The sequence below is a fragment of the Alligator mississippiensis genome, chromosome 4, assembly GCF_030867095.1.
Source record: "Alligator mississippiensis isolate rAllMis1 chromosome 4, rAllMis1, whole genome shotgun sequence".
NCBI classification, from domain to species: Eukaryota; Metazoa; Chordata; order Crocodylia; family Alligatoridae; genus Alligator; species Alligator mississippiensis.
The window spans coordinates 110464942-110486971 of record NC_081827.1 but is presented as its reverse complement, the minus strand read 5'-3'; the positions used below and the strand labels follow the sequence as shown (position 1 = coordinate 110486971).

General features: G+C 46.9%; 1 protein-coding gene across 1 annotated transcript; it reads left to right on the top strand.

The window, feature by feature from the left end:
- Positions 1-836: 836 nt before the first annotated feature.
- Positions 837-21325, top strand: DENND11 (DENN domain containing 11). The gene is made up of 9 exons (XM_006278282.3): positions 837-1062; positions 9914-10013; positions 10562-10720; positions 11482-11635; positions 11968-12106; positions 12720-12851; positions 13110-13260; positions 13773-13841; positions 15090-21325. The coding sequence occupies exons 1-9, from the start codon at positions 870-872 to the stop codon at positions 15283-15285; spliced, it is 1293 nt and encodes a 430-aa protein (XP_006278344.1). The 5' UTR covers positions 837-869; the 3' UTR covers positions 15286-21325.
- The last annotated feature ends 705 nt before the right edge of the window (positions 21326-22030 follow it).

Sequence of the window (22030 nt, the reverse complement as noted above, 5' to 3'; positions counted from 1 at the left end):
TGGCTACTTTTAGATTAGAGCCTAAATTCACTCTGGCAATACAGTGGCAAACTCAGGGCCGTGTTGCATTGTAATTTTGGGCAGCTCCTAGAGCTCTTAATGATTTAATCCCTGGATTGTCTGCATACTACCACCTAAAACTGGTTTTAAGCCGTCATTATGCAGCTCAAAGTTACACCACTCGAGGTCTCTATGATCTGTGCTATTCGTGTTACACTAAGACGCAGTCACACTTCACGACACAGTGTAAACACTACCCACCCCTTTCTGGCCTGGATCAGGCCCACTGTGGCCCCTGCCACCCTCCCCTGGGGGGCCTGGTTTCTGTTGGTGGCGCACGTCTTATCCACCTTGGCCACCGACTACTGAGAACACCGCGCTCGAGCGCCTGACACCCCGCGCCGCCCCGCACTCCGGCAGCTCTGCGCAGCGGGCAGGACGCGCAGGTGCGGGAATGCCAGGGGGTGCGCGCCTCCGCAAGGCCCCCTGCCCTGCCCTGCCCTGCCCTGCCCTGCCCTGCCCTGAGGGGCACCTGGCGCAGGAGGCCGCGGTACAGAGGTAAGCGGCACCTGCACGGGCCCTAGGTGAATCCCCACCCCAGTGACACCCATACCCCGGCCCGCCCCACACTCGGGGCGCAAAAGCCCCGCCCCTGCCGTGTAGCCCCGCCCCCGAGGACCCACGCGCCCGTCCTAGTCCCGCGCAGCCAGCCTCCTCGCGTAGCCCCGCCCCCATGGAATGCCGTCCCCTCGCGTAACCACGCCCACGCCGCGTCGCCCGCCCCTCCGCGGCGCGGCCCCGCCCCCACGCGAGCAAGCCCCGCCCCCCGGCCGGCCGGCGGGCGGGAGGCGCAGTGGGCGGCCGGGGCCATGGTGGAGCCGGACGAGGCGCCGTTGCTGTTCTGGGCCGAGGGCCCCGGCGTGGCCCTGCCCGAGCCCGGCCCGGAGGCGCAGGGCAGCAGCGGCTGGAGCCTGGCCCCGTGGGGCGGCTCGGCGGCGGCGCGGGAGGCGGAGGAGGACCAGATTGTGGCGGTCTTCGTGGTCACCTTCGACCCCCGCAGCGGTGAGAGGCTGCCCGGGGCGGGGGTCGGGGGAGCCCGGGGCTGAGCTGCGTGCGGGGTCGGGCCGGCCCTGCTTGCAGCGGGGCTGGGACCAGGGCACCCTAGGCCGCCCTCCTGGGGCTGGGGTTGGGGCTGGGGCTGGGCCCGCCGGTGCGCGCCGGGCCGGGCCGGGGGAGCAGGCCTGCGGGGCCGGCGTGTGAGGGGCCGCGGCGCTGCCTGGGAGGCCAGCGGTGCCGCGTGCCTGGCGTGGAGTCGGAGGGGGGAGGGAGGTGTGCGCCGTGCAGGGGAGAAGTAGACGGCAAGGAGCCGGAGAAGCGGGCAAGGGGCACCCGTGGCAGGCGGTGCCCGCGGGGGTGGTGCGGCTGCCCCACCCCGGCGCTGCAGACGCCCGGCCCACCTCTCTACCGTCAGGTGCTGGTCTCCCCTTGCCTTCTGTATAGCCACCCACTTTGAGTCTCCCCGTTTCCTATGTAACTACTCGCTTTGAGTCTACAACAGTGGTTCCCAGTCTGGTACAAGTACCACCCGTGGTATGCAGACATCGTATCAGTGGTACGTGTTAACAGACTTATTATAACTACTTTACATGCCAAAAATTTGCTGGCGGTACGTAAGGTGGTATCGTTTGAAATTGGTGCGCGGTCTGTCAGTTTGGGAGCTGCTGGTCTACAAGGTAGACGTCTCCCCCTGTCTTCTTTGTAGCTATTCACTTTGAGTCTACAAGGTGCAACTCTCTCCCTGTTTTTTATATAGCTACCCACTCTGAGTCGATCAGGTGCAAGTCTACAGTGCCTGCTACTTGACTTCAGACTAACCTGGCTAACTACAGTTCTCGCCTCAGGCATCTCGGAGGCCTGTTGTTTACGCTCGTTGAAAAATTAAGCCTCTCCACCTTCCTGTGAAGTAGGGAAGGAATGACAGGTGAGGGAGGAGAGGTTAGTAGGTTTGTCCAATGGGCACATGGCAAGTCAGTGGCGAAGCTCGGATGAGAGCTCAAGAGCTGTGGTTCCTCCCTCGTCTTGGACTCTGCCAGCCTGGGGGGAGGTGCACGTACTTAAGAAGTGTTGGCACATTGGAATAAGCAACCAGGAGAAAAGAGCACGTTAAGAAAAGATGACATAGAAAACAGGGTTTGGCATTAGGAGGTAATCTGTCAGAGAAGTAGGAGCTGGCTTTCTCATACAAGTGACCTAAGCAGTGTTTCCTCGGTGCACAGGGCCCTGTTGTAGTTTATAATAGGGGCTTTTTCAGTTCCTCAAACAAGAGCATCATGTAAAATTGATTCTGCCTAGGGCACGCTCAGTTCTTCCCAGACTCTTATTGCCTTCTTGGCAGTTCAAACACTTAAAAAAAAAATTGGGAAAAGTGTTTTTCTGGAAGCTGAACTAGTTTTAGGTTGTACAGAAATATTGGTAACGGGAAATAGCACACCAGAAACGTTTGCCTTTGGTACTGGCTTTATCTACAAGAGAGTGCTGTACTTAAGTATTTCCACTTAAACAGTATCCACAAGGACTTATTTAAGCAGAGTGAGAGGGTCAGATTTGACCGTTAATAGCTACGTAAAAAAAGCTTTTGAAGGGGAAAATCATTCTTCTACGTGTCTGCAGAAAAAAATAACAAGAAAACTAAATCCATTGGTGAAAGTGTCACTGTGGAAAAAGGTAAATAGCCTCGCTTACTGAGCACATAGAGCATTAACTTGTGCCATCTATTCCCAACAGCTGTAGCCCTGCAAAATATTGTTTGGTTTTGCACCTGTCTCGAGTTTTGTCTGCAAAGGGGACTTTGTGATCCATGTGTGCAGTGCTCTAGAGATGGATGACTTGCTCCCAAGGGTGGTGAAAATGTTATTTCTCGGCTGCCTCTCACCACACACTTGGGTCTTTCTGTGCCACCTAGTCTTGTTGTTATTTTGGTTTGCCTATCAACCCAAGTAAAAAAAAAAAAAAATAGTGACTTATGTAATATGTATTAGACAACCTTATTTTCCTAGCTTTCCATTGTAGTTCCAGTTTTGCTTTTGTCCGATACTAGTTTCTTGCTGGGTTGGTGAAATGTCAGATAGCTTACTCTGTACATTTATGCATGTACTACTTCTATATCTACCCCCTTTTTTAGGTGTGTGGACTACAAAGATGTGGGTAAAGGTGGGTTATGGCAGAGGGGCAAAAAATAAGGAGTAATCTTTGCACTTTGCTCTGAAGATACTGAAACCTGAAGAGCATCCTGACCTCTTCTGGGAGTAAGTTCTTCTGTCTCCTGCATGTGTGTTTTACTCTTGAGGCTGGTACCTGAAGGCAAAACTTCCATAGGAGGTCTGGATCATTTAAGGGCTCTGCGTTCCCTTGAGTGACTGGGACCAAACCAGTCAAGGTCTGTGAAGGTGAAGACTGCATCCTTGAGTCTGACCTGGAATTAACTGTACAGGGAGTGAAAGTGAAAAAGTGGAGCACTAGGTTGTGATTCTGTCAGTCATGCAGTTACTGAACATGGAGAATGCTTCATACTTGGGTAGGGAGACTTAGAGTAATTAAGCTTGGAGAGGTCATAGATTCATAGATGTTAGGGTCGGAAAGGACCTCAATAGATCATCGAGTCTGACCCCCTGCATAAGCAGGAAAGAGTGCTGGGTCTAGATGACCCCAGCTAGATACTCATCTAACCTCCTCTTGAAGACCCCCAGGGTAGGGGAGAGCACCACCTCCCTTGGGAGGCCGTTCCAGACCTTGGCCTCTCGAACTGTGAAGAAGTTCTTCCTAATGTCCAGGTCATTGATGTTTGAATTGCCAGAAGGATAATGTGCTCTGGGTCATCTTCCCTGAGAAAGGGATGGAAAAATGTGTTTTCACTGGAATTGAAAACCAGTATGGAGGTTGGTGAATTTAATTCAAATCCACTTGGAATTGAAAACCAGGTGGCCCAACAGCAGCAGGCTATCTTAGTGACTTGAGATTAGACAACTGTAGTGGAGGTGATGTTATAGAAATGAAGATCTAACTACAGGCATCAGCTGAGGTTTTGCAGGATCTAGTTTGAACCAGTTCCTGGCTTCTTGCAGGTCCTGGGAAAGCAGGAGGATGGCAGTTCCTGAGTGTGGTGCACAGCTGGAGCTGGGTGTTCATTGTAGGGTGCTGTAGTCTGCATGCCATATCTGGGCTCCCACAGTCATTTACTGCTAACGTTGAACAGAATAAGGATGAGGATATGTTCCTAAAGACTGACTCCTCCACCTTCCGATTGTCGTGTCATGGCACGGCTGTGTGGTTGTGGGTACAGAATAGTGAAGTGCCATACTTGACCCTACCAAATAGTGTGGACCAGTAACATTAGTATAGTGGGCTGGCCTCTGGCTATGGCCAAGAGGTGATTATTCACTTGTGTGACGAGCACTGCCTCTGCTCTGTGTCCTAACGTGAAACATGATCCAGGTTACTGATGGTGTATAAGGAGAACTGTAATTTCATTTCTCAGTTGTCTTGTTCAGAAGTAAAAGGTAGTATTTCTGGTAGTGGGCAGAGAGTGATTGTGTCAACTAATGTTTTCTTAAATTCTTCTTTCATCTGTCATCCAAGTCTTTCATACCATCAAGTAGAATGTGTCTAGCAAAATGTTTGTCCTCTGGCACTTCATCTCAGCATCTTGAATGTGCTTGCTCTCAAAAAGGACTGTGCCTGGATAGATGAGATAACACCAGATTGTCCTAACTTGTGCTCTGAGTTTTGGGAGTCAAGCTCACATGCCTGGAGTTGAGCCATCAAGTAGCTTTTAAAGTGCATATAAAGTCTGTCATGGTTTTATTGCCAAGACCCAGCACTCCATGCAGAAGTTTCTTTGGTAAATGGGTTTTTTTGGTACTGTATGGATAATGGTAAGCTTTGAGGTGAGGGCTAGTTTTGCTCTTCAAAGGTGGCAATGAGGGCAGTTCTGCTAGAGGGCACAGATGTGTTGGATTCACTGCTTACCTAAGAAGAGACCCAGGTAACAACGGTACTTTTCTTTTCTCTATTGTTTATAGAATTTCCTATCGTGTATGTAAGGCTGCCACACAACCGGACTAGTATGATTCCTAGTGACCCCACAGGTCTGCTTGGATCTCAGTGACTTTTTGTATGAGTAGTTGATCCTTGAGTTGGGAGCAGCCAGAGGAATAAATTGAGCTTGTGTCATCAAAAGCTTTTTGTAGCATTTTTTGTCTTGACCTTTGTTCCATGTGCTCCTGCAGATGAGTCCTGACAGGCTAACAAGGAATGTAGGGAGTAGCGAAGTCCTGCATTTTCAAAGACGGGTTCTTACTGGAGCTATTGGGTCCTGAAGTGGTGGGTGCAAAGCTGGTTGCACTGTTGCAGTGATGGTGAAGTGGTTGGTCCCTGGTAACTGTATGTTTGCTGACAGTATTTGGAAAAACATATGAGAAGAGTTAACAAATCACATGGTCTGATTATCTGTCTGACCATACTGAGGGGCTTTTTTATTAGATGTGTGGGACTTTAGAGTTAAATCACGATTCTGTCATAGCTGTCAAAAAAAGTTACCTCCCACGCTGGTCCATACGATGACTGACAGTTCAGGTGAAAGAGAATAGGATGCTAATAACATTGCGCACTCTGCTGTCTTCATATCCTTTTATGGTCTCTTCCTTACTGCCATAATCAGCCAGAAACATTAGACCAGTGTTAGAAATGCCTGTGCTGCCTGTGCGAGAGCTCACCCTTTGGTAGCACTGCTGCAGCTCCAGGGCAGCTTAAAAAGCCTGCAGAACTGCGTCACATAGGTGCACCCTTAACACAGACAACACTGGATAACACTGGAGTGTTGTGGCCCTGCTGAGAGAGAGAAATGCTCCTTGGCAGCTGTGAGAACACCAAGTGTGTGACGTAGCTGTCAGCAGACTGGGATGTATTTGTCTTGAAATTTTATTTATTTTGCAGAAAGCAAACAAAAAGAAACATGAGGTGACCTGGCCTGGTCTGGTTGGGGAGGTGAAAATGTAGAAGAATAAAGCCTATTTAAAGGTGATCAGGAAATTGACATGAGAGAGAGAGATCCATGCTACCTTCTCATTACTAATAGGACTGTAGTGTGCTAAGGCCCTGATTCTTTTGCTGCCTCTGTGTTAACAGACCATGGGCCTACCTGGAGCCAATTACAGGAACATGTCTATAAGTGAAATGACACCAGCCACAAAATCAAACTCTCTTTAACCATTAGGATGCAGCATGCATTATGCTGATGGAGATGAAGCAGTTTTTCTGTTCTGCATGACTTTGAATTTTCCTATCCCAGTGAAACATTGTTCAGTTTTGCCGCCTTGTGCCGTAGCACAGCATCACACTATTGTGCTGTCAATGCTGCGGGAGGACACAAAGCTCGAAGTTGTACTCTCTGAATATTCAGATGTCAGTGTGACATCAACCTCATGACCAGATGATCACATTGATTCAGTTATTAGATGATGGCCCCACTGTAACACATAAAGGGGGAGAAATACTCTTGGCTGCTATCTACTCAGAAGTTGCTGATGTTGGAGAATGATTTACAGGAGCTCTCTGAGGCACCAGCAAGCTTGCCCATCTCATAGCTGTTCTTGTGCTTTAAAGATGTCTGGGTGCCTCTTGGGGTATCCCCCTTGTATGAGGGCTGCTTCGTGCCCGTCTCCTCAGAAGCTTTTCCCTTCCCCCTTTCTCCCGGTAGGCCAGCAGCTGCCCTTGGGCCTGTGTGAAGTCACTCCTTTGTTTGCTCTAGCATCTCCTCTTACTGATTTTTATCTCCATGCTTGCTCCATAACTGCCACGTTGCCAGAATGCTTGCAGGGTAAAAGTGGTGTGACAGACTTGTACTCCTTGGCTGTCTGAGTTGTTACGGTTGGCTTTTAATGCAACATCCCACAAGATGATGTAAGTAAGTACTTTGTATAATCGTGTGCATGCATGGTAGTTGGCTGTGGTGAAAGAACAGAAAAGGTTTTTGTTTCTAGTTGCTGTGCCACCAACAGGTGGTGTGGACCTAGGCATGTCATTTAGCCTGTGCTTATTCCCACGTAGACTCATAGAAAATTAAGGGTGGAAGGGACCTCAGGAGGTCATCTAGTTCAGCCCCCTGCTCAAAGCAGGACCATTCCCAACTACATCATCCCAGGCATGGCTTTGTAATACACATTTGTAATAACAAGACTACTTCTGTACCCTGCTATGCTTTTTAAGCTTAACGAATTGAAGATGCTTCTGCTGAATGGATGCATGGAATGACAGCATCTTTCTATTAATTCTAGATGGTGATTAATAGCAGATTCATCACAATACAAGTTTAAAAGAGGAACTTGTGGTTGAGAGAGGGAATAACAGGGAGCTTTAGTCTACTTTCTCATACTCTCTCAAGGAAAGATCTTGTGCCTTACTTAAAAAAAAAATCATGAATAGCTGTATGCGACTAACTGTAAACACAGCGCACAGGAAAAAAACATAGGCTGGCAGGATGTCACGGGCTTCACCAGGCTTGCCACTTACGGGCAGAGTCACTTCAGAGGAAGGCCCTGCGATTTCGGGTGCATGTCTGTTTCTAGGCACTACTCCTGTGTATTCAAGTTCACCAAATTCTGCAGGAAGGTCCTTTTTAGTGAGTTAGCTCTTCCTCTTCCTCATTTAGACTTGCAGTGACACTGGACTACTTGTGCAACAACATTGTTGACAAGATTGGCTAGGTCTGGTACTCCATTGTGAAATCAGTTTGCTGTATGTGTTTCTCTTATCAAACACAAAAACCTGATGAAAATATGTAACTCAAGGAGAAAACGAGGCTGCTGAGGTGGGTACCTAAATATAATGATTATATAGACCCACATTTATGGGCTCCCCTAACAACTGTGTAAAATACAAACAAGAGCCAAGATCTTTAAAAAATGGAAGTTGGGTATGGAAACAAGTGTTTGGGGGTGTGTGCAGAGTGGTCTCTGCTTCTCCTGACCTTCGTGCCAGCTGCTGGGCTCTCAGCAAGTTTTGAGAATCGGCCCACTTAATTTAGGGGCCTACATTAAAGTACCGATTTCTAAAAACAAACAACTGAAAAACCAAACTGTGGCCAAGTTGGCCTTGGCTCAGTGTACATATCCTGCTGCTGCAACTAGACTGCTGTTAAGTTGCTCTCCTCCCCTTGTGTGGACACTGTTATGCCTGAATACTTTACTCCTGAATGGGAAGGTGAATAAGCTGTGACATTATTTCAGTAATGAATTGCTTCTCTAACTAGCACAGATATAGTGTATAAGTGAGGCCTAAAATAACATGTGATCGATCTGCTCCCCTTTGAAAGAGTTTAGGATAGATTTGCCTGGTTGTAATTTGTTCTCTATGCACAGATCATAATTTACCATGAAATGATGATTCCTTAGTCTTGCATGTTCCAGAATCAGGCTTCCCAGGCATCTTTTCCTTGAGCAGTAGTTAACCTCCTTTTGGTGGGGTTGGATAGGTTACAGGCAGCTAGTCATTTATATAATCTTTCAGTAAATGTACCCCTCTTGTACTTGTTGAAGTGATTATGGCACTGTTGCCATAATCCAGGCTCTATTCCACTGTGGTATTCTGTGGAAGTTGTGTTGATTTGGGTGTTGGCTTAAAGACTTCTGACGAGTCCTTCCACATGTAACTTGAGGAAGATGATGAGCTTCCAAAAACTTAGGAGTATAACGGAGTCTCCACACCCATACCTTGCATGTGAGTGGGAAACTTAGCTTTCTTGTGAGGTGTGGCAAGTATTTCCACCCTGACGGTTGGGAGATTGAAGACTACATGTTCTAGGCCTTGGATAAGGGAAAAAGATGGAACGCTGTAGTTAAAATAAATATATAGAATACCACCAGTCAGTTTGTTCAGAGGCTTTGCCAAAGAGGAATTAATGGGTGTAAGCACAGGTGAAACACTCAAAGGGGATGATGGTTGCTAGCCATTGTTCTGCAGCATTGGTGTGTGTGTAGTGTGCATGTATTGTATATATGGGGTTTGGGTTTTTTGGTAACCAGTTATGCTTTTCCCCAATAAGCATGACTGGAGTTTTAGTTCATCCTTTGAATGTGCATGTAGCTTCCATATTGGTCATAATACTTTCATTCCTGCTATAAATCTGCATATTGAGTTCTGGTTTGCCCCCTTTCATATCTTTGTGGACTGGTAAAAGGAGAGAGGAAGTTCTTATTTTTCTTGGAAATTTGCCTTCGTGTAGGATTTGGGTCCTTCTGAAACCTGAGGCTTACTCACGGTGGCAAGATGGACTTATCGTCAGATACTGGCTGTTTCGTTTTCCGTCTTTGTTCTCACACTACCAGGGCTGGGGAAGAAGCACATTTCTTTTAAAAGGGACAATGTATTGAATTGCAGATCAGATTTCAGCAGAGCATTTTGGTGCTGAAGAGAGATGTAACCTTTTTTCCCCTTCAGTATTGTTGGGAAAGCATAGACATGAGCATGGTGTTACCTAAATACCTGCAGGGAATGTCTCTTGATAATATGTGAAGTGGCAATGTGACCCAAGGTGTTGTATAGGTTCTGAAATAACTCTGAAGCCCACACAAGAGCTGGATGTTGCAGCATAGTAGATGTCTTTTGTAGGTGTTACATGGCGTATCTTTGTGTTTAGGTCTGTTTAAGGATTCAGAGAGAACCATCTTGCTCTATAATGCTGTGTCCTCATTGATGCGCCAAAAACTTGCCTTTCAGAATATGCTGTTTCCTGTGCATTAGTGATTCACACCCAAGTGGTAAAAACTGACTGCAGTTTAAAAGCTGCTGCTTCATCTGCAGTAAGGTGTGAGGCTCCATTCCCACTGAGACTAAGGTTTTTGCCCTTCTTGCTCCACAGGTAACATGGTAGAATGGTGTTTGCCCCAGGACATTGACCTGGAAGGTGTAGAGTTCAAATCCATGGCAAGTGGGTCCCACAGAATCCAGTCAGATTTTATGTGAGTATATGTGGGTTACACTACTCCCTCCCATCCCCTTTAGTACTCACACTCTCCTTCTTTAGTTCAAAGCATTAAAAATGAAGGGTGCCCATAAACATAGACTCCAAATTACCTTGTTATCAAATTAAGGTTCTTGGAGCTGAAGCAGTTTGTATCCATAACATCAGAAGCGTGCATCTGTTCTCCTGTGCGTGCTAATCTCTCTTCTGAAATGTTACAGTCGCTGAGTCGGCTGTCCTTGGTGCTCAGTGAGAGCAAAGGTTGCTGGGGCTGCCAGCACATCATGGAGACCTTGCTCCCAGTCCATTTTGAGGCCATAATTAAAATGCCAAATGCCTGTGTACATCAGTACCTTCCACTTCTGCTATTACTTGGAGCATCTGATGAGGTTGAGGGAGTGGAGAACAACATCTTCTATGCCCCCCTCCCCATTTTAAAGTTTCTTTAGCCCTTCTGAGTATCTGCTTGTGTATCCCTTGCCATCTCTGTGCTTCTCTTCTCTTCTACTCCATTTCCATTGATTTTTGTTAAATGTTTGTCCCCAGTTATTTCCGGAAGGGGCTTTGCTTTGGGCTGGCCTGCTTTGCAAACATGCCTGTGGAGAGTGAGCTAGAGCGTGGTGCCCGCATGAAGTCGGTGGGGATTCTTTCTCCGTCATACACCCTGCTTTATAGATACATGCACTTTCTGGAGAATCAGGTCCGGTAAGTATTATGTGGGATTTGGGATTGGCAGATGGGGTTGGCTGTCTTGGCACCTGCATGGATGGATGCTGCCAGGTGTAATTCAGAAGGTAATTGTCCCTTAATGTGTAATAAGGATATTGATATTTGCTATATTGCCAGAGTATCATCTCTTCATGGGAAAAATAGAGACTGGGTGTTGCAGTATGGGATAGTGATGGAGGAAGGAAACTGAGCTGGTAATGCAGAGTGCTTCATGGTCTAACACTTTACATTTTTCCTGTTTGCTACAGCATTGTTTGCCTTGAACAACTATGGGAACAAAATAATTGATTCCTCTCCCCTCCCAACACACACACTACCACCTTAAACACAACACTCTACCAGAAGTTCTTGAAAGATCCTTATAGCCAAGAGCAGGGTTTTGATCTCGCCCTTGACAACTGACTCTGATGTTTCTACACTGCAGTACTGTGTAGTGGAGATAATCAAGGAGGACCTGCAGGAAAACACTGCCTCCTTTGAACTGGTTTTAAACCAGGATCAGTCCTACCATATCTAGTACCTAAAGTCAGTGAGTAATTTACTTCACCCTGTCCCCAGTCTTTGGCTGCACTGACAGGCAGAGTTGCTGAGGGATACTAGTGCCATGATCTGTGACACCCAAACTTGTGCAGCAGTGGCACTTCGGGATGATTCATTGCCTAGAAGGCAGAGCTGGGAACGGGGGTGCTGGATGTGGAATCTATGGATATCATAAAGCTCTTTCATTCTGTTTCCAGACACCAGTTAGAGATGCCAGGACATTACTCCCACCTAGAAGCATTTTATGATGACAAGAAGGGGGTTCTCTCTGCTGGCAAGGGCAGCCTAACTTCTCAGCAACCTGTCCACTGGCTGCCATCCATCCACAGATACATGTACCCAGAGATGAAGGTGAGGAGAGTGCCAACTGTCTTGCACAAACATGCTCTTGACTGGTGTGCATGTGGCTAATTGGGGGTTAACAGCACTCTCTCCTGGGCAGCCTAATGGAGGTCTGCCTCCCACCGTGGGCTGAGCCCTGAGTTGTGTCAGGCTGGATATGACAGACAGCAGCTCTGCACTGTTTGCGATGTGCTGATTTTCTCCCAGGAGTTTTGTGTCTGGTGTGGTGGGTGGTGCCAGGCTACATGTATCTGCATGTAGCCACCATGTTTTCCGTCAGTGTTCAGCATCTTGCTGACCACTCCTGTTGTCCCTGAGCTGTTCTCTCTCCCTACCCTCAGATCACACACCCAGCTGGCTGTATGTCTCAGTTCATTAAGTTCTTTGGCGAGCAGATCCTCATCCTCTGGAAGTTTGCCCTGCTTCGCAAGCGCATTTTGATATTCTCACCACCACCAGTGGGAGTTGTTTGCTATCGAGGTATAGTTCTGTGGCCAGAAATCCCCTGCCTCTGCCCTCATGGGTCTCAAGAATGGTAACTCTTACATCTCTATACACGATGTAAAAAGCCTCCCAGCTGGAGGGGCAAGGGACTGATACTATGCAGTTCCCCCAAACCATCAAAGCTACTCATAGACTGGCACCAGCCAAATCTTCTTTATTTCTGGGGTAGCTGAGGATGCTTTTTCCAACCTTTATAGCCCAAAGTTGTGAACCCAAACCCTGTTTCCAGGTGGCAGCACCAAACTATGTTGCCTGACCTTCATTTCATTATCAACGTCACTTGCAGAGAGGTGAGGCCTAAACAGTCCTGTAGGACTTTGTCAAAGTGGGTCTGAGCATGAGAACCTGTTATTCAGTGGGAGCATCATAGATCAGTGACCATCCACCCTAGAGGAGGATGTTACTTTTGGTTCTGCCTGGATGGGAGAGTTCCATGACTCTAGAGATACTTCAGTGCCCATCAGATACTATTAGGGTAATAATTCTTGCCCAAAGAGAAATCTTTAGGGATCAGTGAGGAAGAATGGGCATGGTGAAGCGTAGCAAGAGGGAACACTGACATCTCATTATCCCTTTTTCTTGCCTGCAGTGTATTGCTGTTGTTGTCTTGCCAACGTCTCCCTGCCTGGTATTGGGGGAAGTGTTCCAGAGTCCAAACCTTTCTTCTACGTGAATGTGGCAGACATAGAAATGTTGGAGACAGAAATGTCATACGTGGCCTGTAAGTACATGGAATCTTTTATTCCCCACAACAAGCAGCAATTTCTGGCACATCAGGAGAGGACTGACTTACATTTTTAACCTGAAGGAACTTGCACATAGTAAGGTGAAACTGTGTAATACGAAGGGAAGGGTTCTTAATGTTCAAGGAAGTGGTCATCTTGTGTCGTGGTCTCATCAGACAATTAAACAAGGACACCCTCCTGCAGGGAAAATGATACATTGGCACAAGAATCTTCTCTTCCTTGGGTCTTGGCAGGTACAACAGAAAAGATCTTTGAGGAAAAGCATGATCTCTATGATGTCTATGTGGATAACCAAAATGTGAAGACGCACCGTGAGCACCTGCAACCGCTGCTGAAGATTAACAGTGCTGATAAGGAGAAATACCGACGGCTCAATGACCAGAGGTAATCGGAGGACCTGCTCACAGGTTGCAAGGGAGGAGCAGTGTGCTGTGGGGAGGGGACCAACACAGCACTCTTTGTGTTGCCTTGTCCATTTGCCAAACTTCTTGCTTTCTTATTTTGGTTCACCTCTAAGGCCCCTCTCTCACCAACATGGTGAGGATTGTTGATTGTGCAACACTGGGTTAGAGCCTCCAACCCAAATTGGAGCCCCATTGCATTGGGCGCTGTATAAGTAAGCAGTAAGAGTCGCTCCATGTCAGTCTGCACAGGCACCAAGAAGGGGAAGTGACTTGCCCAGAGCTGTGCAACACAATAGTGGCAGTATTTGGAACAGAACTTGCATGGCCTTGCTCCCAGTCCAGTGCTGTCACCAGAAGACAATGCTGCCTTCTCAGTACTGGGGACAAAGGCACTGGGTTTGGTACTCTTATCTCTAGTAAGCGGACAAGGGATTTTCCATCATAATCACTCCTGCTGTTGCTATATGTGTAACCTTACTTCCCTTCTCCCAGGCAGATGTTGCTATATTCTCAGGAGGTGGATGAGGACTGCAGCTCCTGTGAAGAGGACCTCTTCATCTTGTGAGTTGCTCTGACTTTGGGAATTCTTTTAAAGTGTGGTTTCACATTGACCATGCAGAAATAGTAGTGAGGTAAAAGTGGATGTCAGACTGTTTAATTATTGCCCTGGCTAGTAAGAAGTGCCTGGGCATTTCACTATAACTGCCCTGCATACCCCTCCGTGGACCTGAAAACCAAATTGGCCACTCTCCTTCTCATCACTTCTATTTCTGGAGGCTGATGCAACACCCTTAGTTTTGCTTAAGCTTCTGTAGGTGCTTGGAGGGGATGAAGTTCTTAAAACACAGGCTGGAAATGGAAAATGATACCTTTTCTTAAAATTTCTTGGGTTCTTTTCAGCCTAGAGTACCTGGCCACGCAGAGGAGGTTGTCTGCTTGGTCAGGATGACAGCATGCTGTCTGCAGAGAGTAGCACACTCTGATCCCTGGTTGGGGCATAATATTGTTTGTGGTTCAGTGAGGCTGCAGCAAATTAAGGTGATGCCTGTGTGGTTGCTGTGGTCTAGGAGATGGAGGAACTATATCTGGGTGGAAGAGTGTGAGAAAACTGCAAAACTAACGAGGCAAGACCCTGGCTCCTGGGGTCCTTTACCACATGTTCTTGCTTCCACTCTGTGATGTGAAAAAGTCAATTGCGTAAGGGAAAACTGGCTTCCTGAGCGAGGTGCATTGCCCTGCAAGCAGCCCCACACAGAACAGTGGGAACCTTACCACTGGAATCTCTGAAAATTAGACCAAGTCATGAGGAGGATACATGGCAGGGATATGGCAGATGCACCATCTCTGCATGGAGGTGCAGCAGGTGCTTGCCAGGTCATTTATCTCCTGCTCTGTTCAGTGGTTGGTATGGAAGATGAGTAATAGCTAGAAACTGGAACCTTAAGAACAGAAAATGGAGAACTCACTGGGGTCAGTGTAGTGGCTCAGTTCTTCACCCAGTTTCCCTTTGCTGTTCCCTCTGGGTCACCCTAAGGGGGTGTTAACAGATACTGCCGCTTTTATTCAGGGAGGAAATGCCTAGAATAAGTCAACTGGCCTGAAGCAATGCTCTTGAGTAAAAAGTTCAGTGTTGTTTCCCATTGTGGTAGGTACATCTCCAGCCCTGCAGTATTTTGGTGTCACACAGGAAGTTGGGGATTGTGTTTTGTGAGTTAAATACAGTTCTCCAAGCTCTGGGGGCTGCAGAAAGCCTCACTTTTGTGATTTCTTCAATCCTATGCTGTTTTCTCCATTGACTGTATTCTGCAGATTTTTCATGGAGCAGAACAATCGGATATTTCAGACGCTGATGGAGGTGTCAGCCAGCCAGGACAAGACCTTGACCGCTGACCATGCCCGGGGCATGGGTCTGGACCCCCAGGGGGACCGGAGCTTCCTAATGGACCTGCTAGAAGTGTATGGCATTGATGTGATGCTAGTCATCGATAACCCCTGCTGTACTTAAACTGAGGGTGGCAGAGACGGGAGCAGAGATGGCTTTTTAAAGACTACAGGACATTGCGTAAGAGCATCACTGGAACTCAGCAGAGCCACTGGAAGGATCTTTTATTTAATAACTTTATACAAGGAAGTATTTATAATTTTAAACAAAATGTGATTTTATTTTCCTTTTGCCAGAAGTGACTGCTCAAGGTTTGGTTTTGTTTTTCCTGGTATCTATAGGACCAGTGGCCTCTTCACCAACCCTCACAGTTGCCGGTGTGGACATCTGAGGGCTGGAAATTTCAGGAAAGCACTTTCTCTTGTGGGGACCAATGTGAAATGATGCATATTTGAGCCTTCAGGACTTGTCTGTGGAGAATACCCCCTCCAGGGGAGTATCCCATAGTCAGCACGGGATCTGGTGCTCCAGTGTCTTGAATCTTCTGTCCCACTATGCTTCTCATTGGGGACCAGTCAGTTAATCATGCAGAATTACACTTCTTACCCCCTATCACCTGGCTGTTTCAGCAGCTGAGTTAGGATAAAACGAGTATTGCCAGCTGTGGCAAAAGTAAGTGGTTAAAAGTATAGCTATGCTACAGGATCACTTGATCATCTCAGAATCTGGACTGGCAGGGGGGGCATGGGTTCAAGTGCTAGACATAAAGAGGTGCAGTAATCTGGAGCTGACCCTTCCCATATCATGGCTGCTGGGAAGGGACAGTCTCTTTGCCTAAAGATTTACTTTAACCCCTTTGTGTTAGTTGCATGGATCCTGTTTTGGTTAAATGTTTCAAACTGGACAGTCTTCTGCCAGCCCCAAATAGTGACCAATATCCCAAAGGCACCTGGCACATATGTTCTGCATGGCAGGGCTGGCTTGTTTGAGGGAAACTTGGCTCTGACTAGGGTAGTCAGTCCTTCACCCCTAACAGATGAGTGCAGAACTCGGGGGGGAGGGGGGGTGGGTTCTGCTGCTTAGACCAGCTCCCTCTCATTGTGCCATGGGTTTGCTTCAGCTTGTGCTTGCCCTGTCTTGTCACTCATCCCTCCGCTTGAACATTCAGTAAGTGGGTTCTTTGTCAGGCAGCTGTCCGCATATAGCAAGAGGATGTACTTGTCTGTCAACGTGCTGTGTACTGGGTTTCAGCCATGGTGCAAGGCTGATTTTGTTGTTCTCTGGCAGCTTTGAGTTCTCTTCCAGTTCACATGCCTGAGGGAGAGATGTACATGTGGGAGACTAGGGGCCAAATCTTCCTGCCCTCTACCTCCTGTGCACAAGGATTGCAGCTCTTAAATTACAAAAAAGGGCTGGATAGTTTGTGTGGGACCATATGGCCCCTCATGAAAGGCTCGCCCCTGAGCAGGATAGGGTCACTGTCCTCCATTTGCCAGACTTGAATGTGTTTAACTCTGAGCCAATGGCGTAACTTGCTGCTTTGCAGCACACATTCTTATAGGCCCTAAACCTGCTTGCATGCAAGCTGAGCCAATGACTTGTCAGTTTACCTGTGTACGTGAAGCCAGGTATGCAATGCACTCGTCTACCTTGCTTAAACTAGGGCCATGGCAGTCATGGGGATGGGGCCTTTTTTTCCTATGACGGACATCAGCAGCTGGGCTATCTTGCAAGCTGTAGTCGAGTGGGCTGGCTGTACAACGACTGTGGAAACGTTACCCAATTGCTGGCAAATGGAGTGGACACTTCATTCCATTCCTCCTAACTGGGCCAAAGTTGGGCCTGAACTCCCTACATTTTGTTCAACTCTTTTTTTTTTTTCTTTTTGACTGACTTGTCTGCACTCCCTTACCAGTTTCAGCATTGGTTTCACCCATGGTAATTTGGAAGTGAGAGATGGGCACATCTCACCTTCCTGTGAGGGCTGTCTCCAGCAGATGTCTGCTTCTGTTTGGGACTCAGAAGTTGCTTTCCCTTTTTTCTTCATGCCAGGCAGATTAGGGATTAGGTTTGAGGAAGAGGGGAAATGACCCAGCACATGTAAAATAAGTCCTCACAGTACTGACTGGGTTGCTTTTCACAAGTATAAATAGCACTTTATATCCTCTGTGCAGTGTGCTACCCCTTGGTAGAGTCTTTTGTCTGCTTTTCCCAAGGCTTTGAATATTCTCTTATAGGAGAACACTTGTACTATCCCTGTTCCTGCATCTGTATAGCATTAATCTTTACAAGGCTAGATTTGGAAAAAAAAAAAAAAAAGACTGAAACAAGAAACAGGAACTGAGCTAGATGTAATTAAAGAGTCCTTTTTTCTTTTTTTTAGAGGGTGGTTCTGTCCTGAGTTGACCTTTGATGTAGAACTGACCCATGCATTTCATAATTTTATGTCTATCCTGACCGTATGCCTCATTTATAACCATCCTCATGGAGGCACTTCTGCAAGGAGATATCACAGAAACAAGTTGGAATTGTAACTCATTTTTGGATACAGACATAACGCAATTGAAAATCTCATTAATTTCTCCTGCTATTTTACTTGACTCTTGCTCTGGCCAGCTGTTAAGGGCGCTCTGCTCCTGCCCCCAAAGTCTGGTTCTACTGTTAACTTGAGCAGGTCTTTAATTGTATCTTAGGGATTTTACTGCCCTCTGCGATCTGAGTCTTTCTAACAAGTTGCTGGGCAGTAGCAGGGCAGTGTGTGTTCATGAGCTGTCAGGATGTTGGTTCTATCAGACAGTACTGCTAAAATGGACTGAGAAGAGCCTGCTGAAATGATGATTTCACATCTATTTACTTGCCTCCCATAACCTCCACTTTTCAGCAGCTATTAGTGGGGCCATTAGACTTCCAAGATACCGAGATAAGTGTGGGTGCTGGAACAAGTGGATGATAAATGTAAGTCTGCTGCTGTTCCATCCCAGCTGGACAAGTACAGCCACTGCTGCCTTTGTAATTTGAATTTCTTCTCTTAAAAGGCAGCCACTGCAGCAGGTAAGAGGTATTTACACAGGAGGGGCTCTTTGTTGCGCCCTACTGTCTCTATTTACTGCGTGGGCAAGGGGGTAGGAGGAGATTGCTACCCAATATCAAGCTGTGCCGTGACTTACCTGCTTTTGCCTCCCTGAGAAGCATACATATAGCATCTTTGCAGAGCTGTTGTTGCTTTTACCAACACTAGGGCATGTGATAGCTTGATCTGTTAAGATCTGCTTAGCAGGCTCGTTTTGGCTTCTGACCTTAAATACAGCGCACTGTAGCATATGTTGCTTTTATGTCAAAGGCAATAGGACTAACCTCTCTCCTGAGCATAAAGTCTACCCTGGAGAATGCAGCTAATACCTCCTTTTCCTGTTCTGTCAATTTATTTGTAAAATCACTGCAGCTAAAGGAACACTGCTGGAGGGAGAGGAATGGAGAACAGTAAGCTGATCAGTTTGACTATTTTGACTGATAAAAAAGGATATGAAGAGTCTTCTCCCTCTTTCATCTGAAATACTTTGCCTTTAAAGCAGTGCCTTTTAGGTTTTAATGTGATGGTGGCTATGATGTAATTGTACAGTAGATATAATATTACTCCCTCACTGCAGAGAGGTTGTAATACCTGGAGTGATTTAATGCAGTGCCCTCTCCCTCAATGTTGTAATGTCTCTAAACAACCACACTCTCTAACCACCCTGCTTTAGCAGCACCTATTCATGTCTGAGCTCAGAGGAGAGAGCAATGGCTTTTACTGCTAAATAACATAGTTCTACAGCAGCTTCCTAAATTTATTGTTGGCTCTGAACATGTACGTGACAACTGGTTTCTCATTATTTTCCCTCCCACTCACAGCTACAATGCGGGCTTCACCCTTGCAGCGAGGGAGTGGAACATAATTAAATTTTTCAAGACTTATGTGAAGAATGGGACTTTCTTAGTATTAAACCAACTCTGGTAGATTACGATCTACTCCAAACTTGCTTAAACCAGTAAACATTTTCCACTGACTTATTGGCTTTGGGCAAGGCCTTTAGAGAGGGCAATTGTAGGTAAGCCTAGGAAAACTGCCCTAGCTAATAGGTGTCACCTGTCTGTGTCCACCTGTCATGAGCTTTAGCATAAATATTGGGTAAAGAGGCATTTTTACTGAACTACTGATCTCTGCATTTGTCTCTAAGACCTGCTGAGAGTACCACTCCCTCTTCCAGACCATGGTGAAGGAGCTGCTTTCTGAGCCTGTTGGAATGGAGGGGTTACTACTGAAAGAAACACCTTTTTTCCTTTTGCCAGTGTTTGGAAGGGGCAGAGCAGTATTCACAAGAGTGTAAGAGTAATAAGACTTTTACTTTCTTTAAAAAGGAAACAACATTCTACAGTCCACTTCAAACAAATCAGTCCACTGTGTTCTGCAAAGCCCTTACACTCTGCCAGTAAAGAGCTGGGAAAGGGAACAGACTCCCGGTTGTCGCATTGCTCCTGTTGTACACAGCTCTATTGTTTCTTACATTTCAAGTAGCCCTCTTTGCATAGCTCGATGGTGCTTCCTCTATTCTTTTGGATCAAGAATAATTTATATGGCCAAGACTGGGCTGAGATGACAGTGGAATAGAGGCCCTCTTCATCTCTTACAGTCTGCTGTAGATGTACTATTTGCTGTACCAGGGCAGGTGTGGTTTGTAAAACAGCAGGTCAGTAGTACTCCACCAGTTGCAGCTGTCTGATTCAAACTGTGCATGCTAACCCTACCTCTCCCACACTTGCTGTTGCTTCAGAGATTCTGGTAGCTCATTGTCCTTTCCCAGCCAACGGTCTCGTGACAGCAGGAAGGGATAATGCTGCTGTGTTTTGTGAGATGGACTGGAATGTACTGATGCTTCTTTTTAGGGTGATGCCCTGGCTTTACAACAGTAGAATCTGGATTGCGGGCTCTGTTGACCAGAACCTGCCATCCAGCTGGAAACATTAAAATACACTGTGTTTAGGTTGGTCCCTCTGAGGACATGCAATGCTTTCCTATATTATAGGTCCCATCTTTGTAATGAGCTATGTACATTTTAATAATAGCAGGTGAAATCCTTATTGCACTGAAGGCAGTGGGATGCATCAGTGGAGCCAAAATATCATTCCACAGACCTGTCTTACAAGTTTACACTCTGAAAAGAACATGCACACTTCTCTCCTACCCAAAACAAACAAAAGAACGGTGCTACTTATCTATCATAGGTAGATGGGTCCAGTCACTGCAGTAGCTAAGCACCTTGCTAGCTTGAACGTATGCATCCTCAAAACACTCCTGTGAGGTAGAGAAGTGCTGTTACCACAGTTCATGTCGGGTAGGAGGGAAGAGCAGAAGCCTGGAGTTGCTTGGATTTGCCTGCATTCAATTTTTCCCAGCATAATGATGTGTTCTTAGGAGCATGAAAAAAATTGCCCCCTACCTGGAAGAGTTGTACCCCCATATTGAAAAAGCCTTTGGCACAGCTTAATCCATTCAGGAAGCTTCATGTGTACCAGCATACATGCTCTCAGCTCTACAGCTGTGCCAGCAACCCCTTTTAAGTGTAGACAAGCTCAAAAGTCTAAGGTCATACAGGAATGGTGGCAGAACATGGAGTTGAACTTGACTCTTCTGAATTACTACCCTAAAGACCAGAGGGCCATCTTGACACGCTGCCTTGTGTATTCTCACTAACCAGGTAGCTGCTACCTTACCAAGGTTGAAAAAGGTTTTATTATTTTTGGCTGGTTTTTTTCATACTCACTGGAGCACTGACCTGCAGCCATCCATTGTGTGTGCCTGTTGCTGCAGCAGGAGAGGCTGTGCTGCTGACCCTAGGAAGGCCAGGTGCTCTTTACCCTAGCATAACTGAACTGGAAGCTAGTTCCCATGGCAGCCAGGTCATCTCACTCACAGAGCTGCAAAGGAGCACTCTGCATTTATGCCTTGACTAGTTAAAGCAACAGTTTTCTCTCAGTGGGAAGAACAGCACTAGCTTCACAACCCAGAGTTGTTCCCATAGGACTGACCCCATCTGATGATGGAGCCAAGAGAAGCTTGCTTACTAAAACTTGGTTTGGTTTTGTTCCATTTGTTTTTACTATTAAAGCTCACATTTTAACAGCCCTGTTGTCTCTGCCCCTCAGTCTAATTCTTCTATGTTAGTTCCCAGTGCAAATGGCAATGCAAGCTTCAGCACATCTCAGTAGGTTGACTGAGAGAAGTCCCCCCAAAAGCTGGCTCTACCCTCCCTTCCTCAACCTAGCTTGGGGCAAGTTGATGATTTCAATGTAGGTCTGAAGTGCCCCTGTTAAAATAAGTCGAGTGGGACTAAAGCCTGCATATTCCTTTCTACTCTTGTTGTGTCTACATGTGCTATTAGTGCACAATAAACTGGCACATATTGCACTGGAGTTTAGTATTCCTGGGCACCATATTTGACCCTGTTCTTGGGACCATAGCACGCTGAGCTGGGTTAGAGCAGCCTGGGGCTGCTCCAACCCAGCTCAGTGTGCTGCAGAGGGGTTGGCCGGGGCATGAGGGTCCTCCATGGTGGGGCTAGGTGGCAGGCAGCCCCTGTGCTGGAGCACCCTTGTACCCTGGCCAACCCTATGAGCATCTACACATGCACTGCTGCAGAGTAAGAAAACTCCACAGTAGGATAGTACTTGTATTTACAAGTGCTATCTTGCTGTGGAGTTAGTTAGTTTACTCCATCCTAAGAGCACTGCACGTGGAGACATTTACTGTGGAGCTAATTAGGTAACTGCAATAAATGTCTCATGTAGATGTGCCCATGGAGGTAGCAGTGCTAAACTGGATAATTATATG

Bases quoted from the DNA above. Each gene is read 5' to 3' on its own strand.
- DENND11 (XM_006278282.3), top strand. From the start codon at position 870: ATGGTGGAGCCGGACGAGGCGCCGTTGCTGTTCTGGGCCGAGGGCCCC. The intron at 10,014-10,561 runs GTGAGTATATGT...GTTTGTCCCCAG, and splicing joins AGAATCCAGTCAGATTTTAT to TTATTTCCGGAAGGGGCTTT. The intron at 12,852-13,109 runs GTAAGTACATGG...GGGTCTTGGCAG, and splicing joins AGAAATGTCATACGTGGCCT to GTACAACAGAAAAGATCTTT.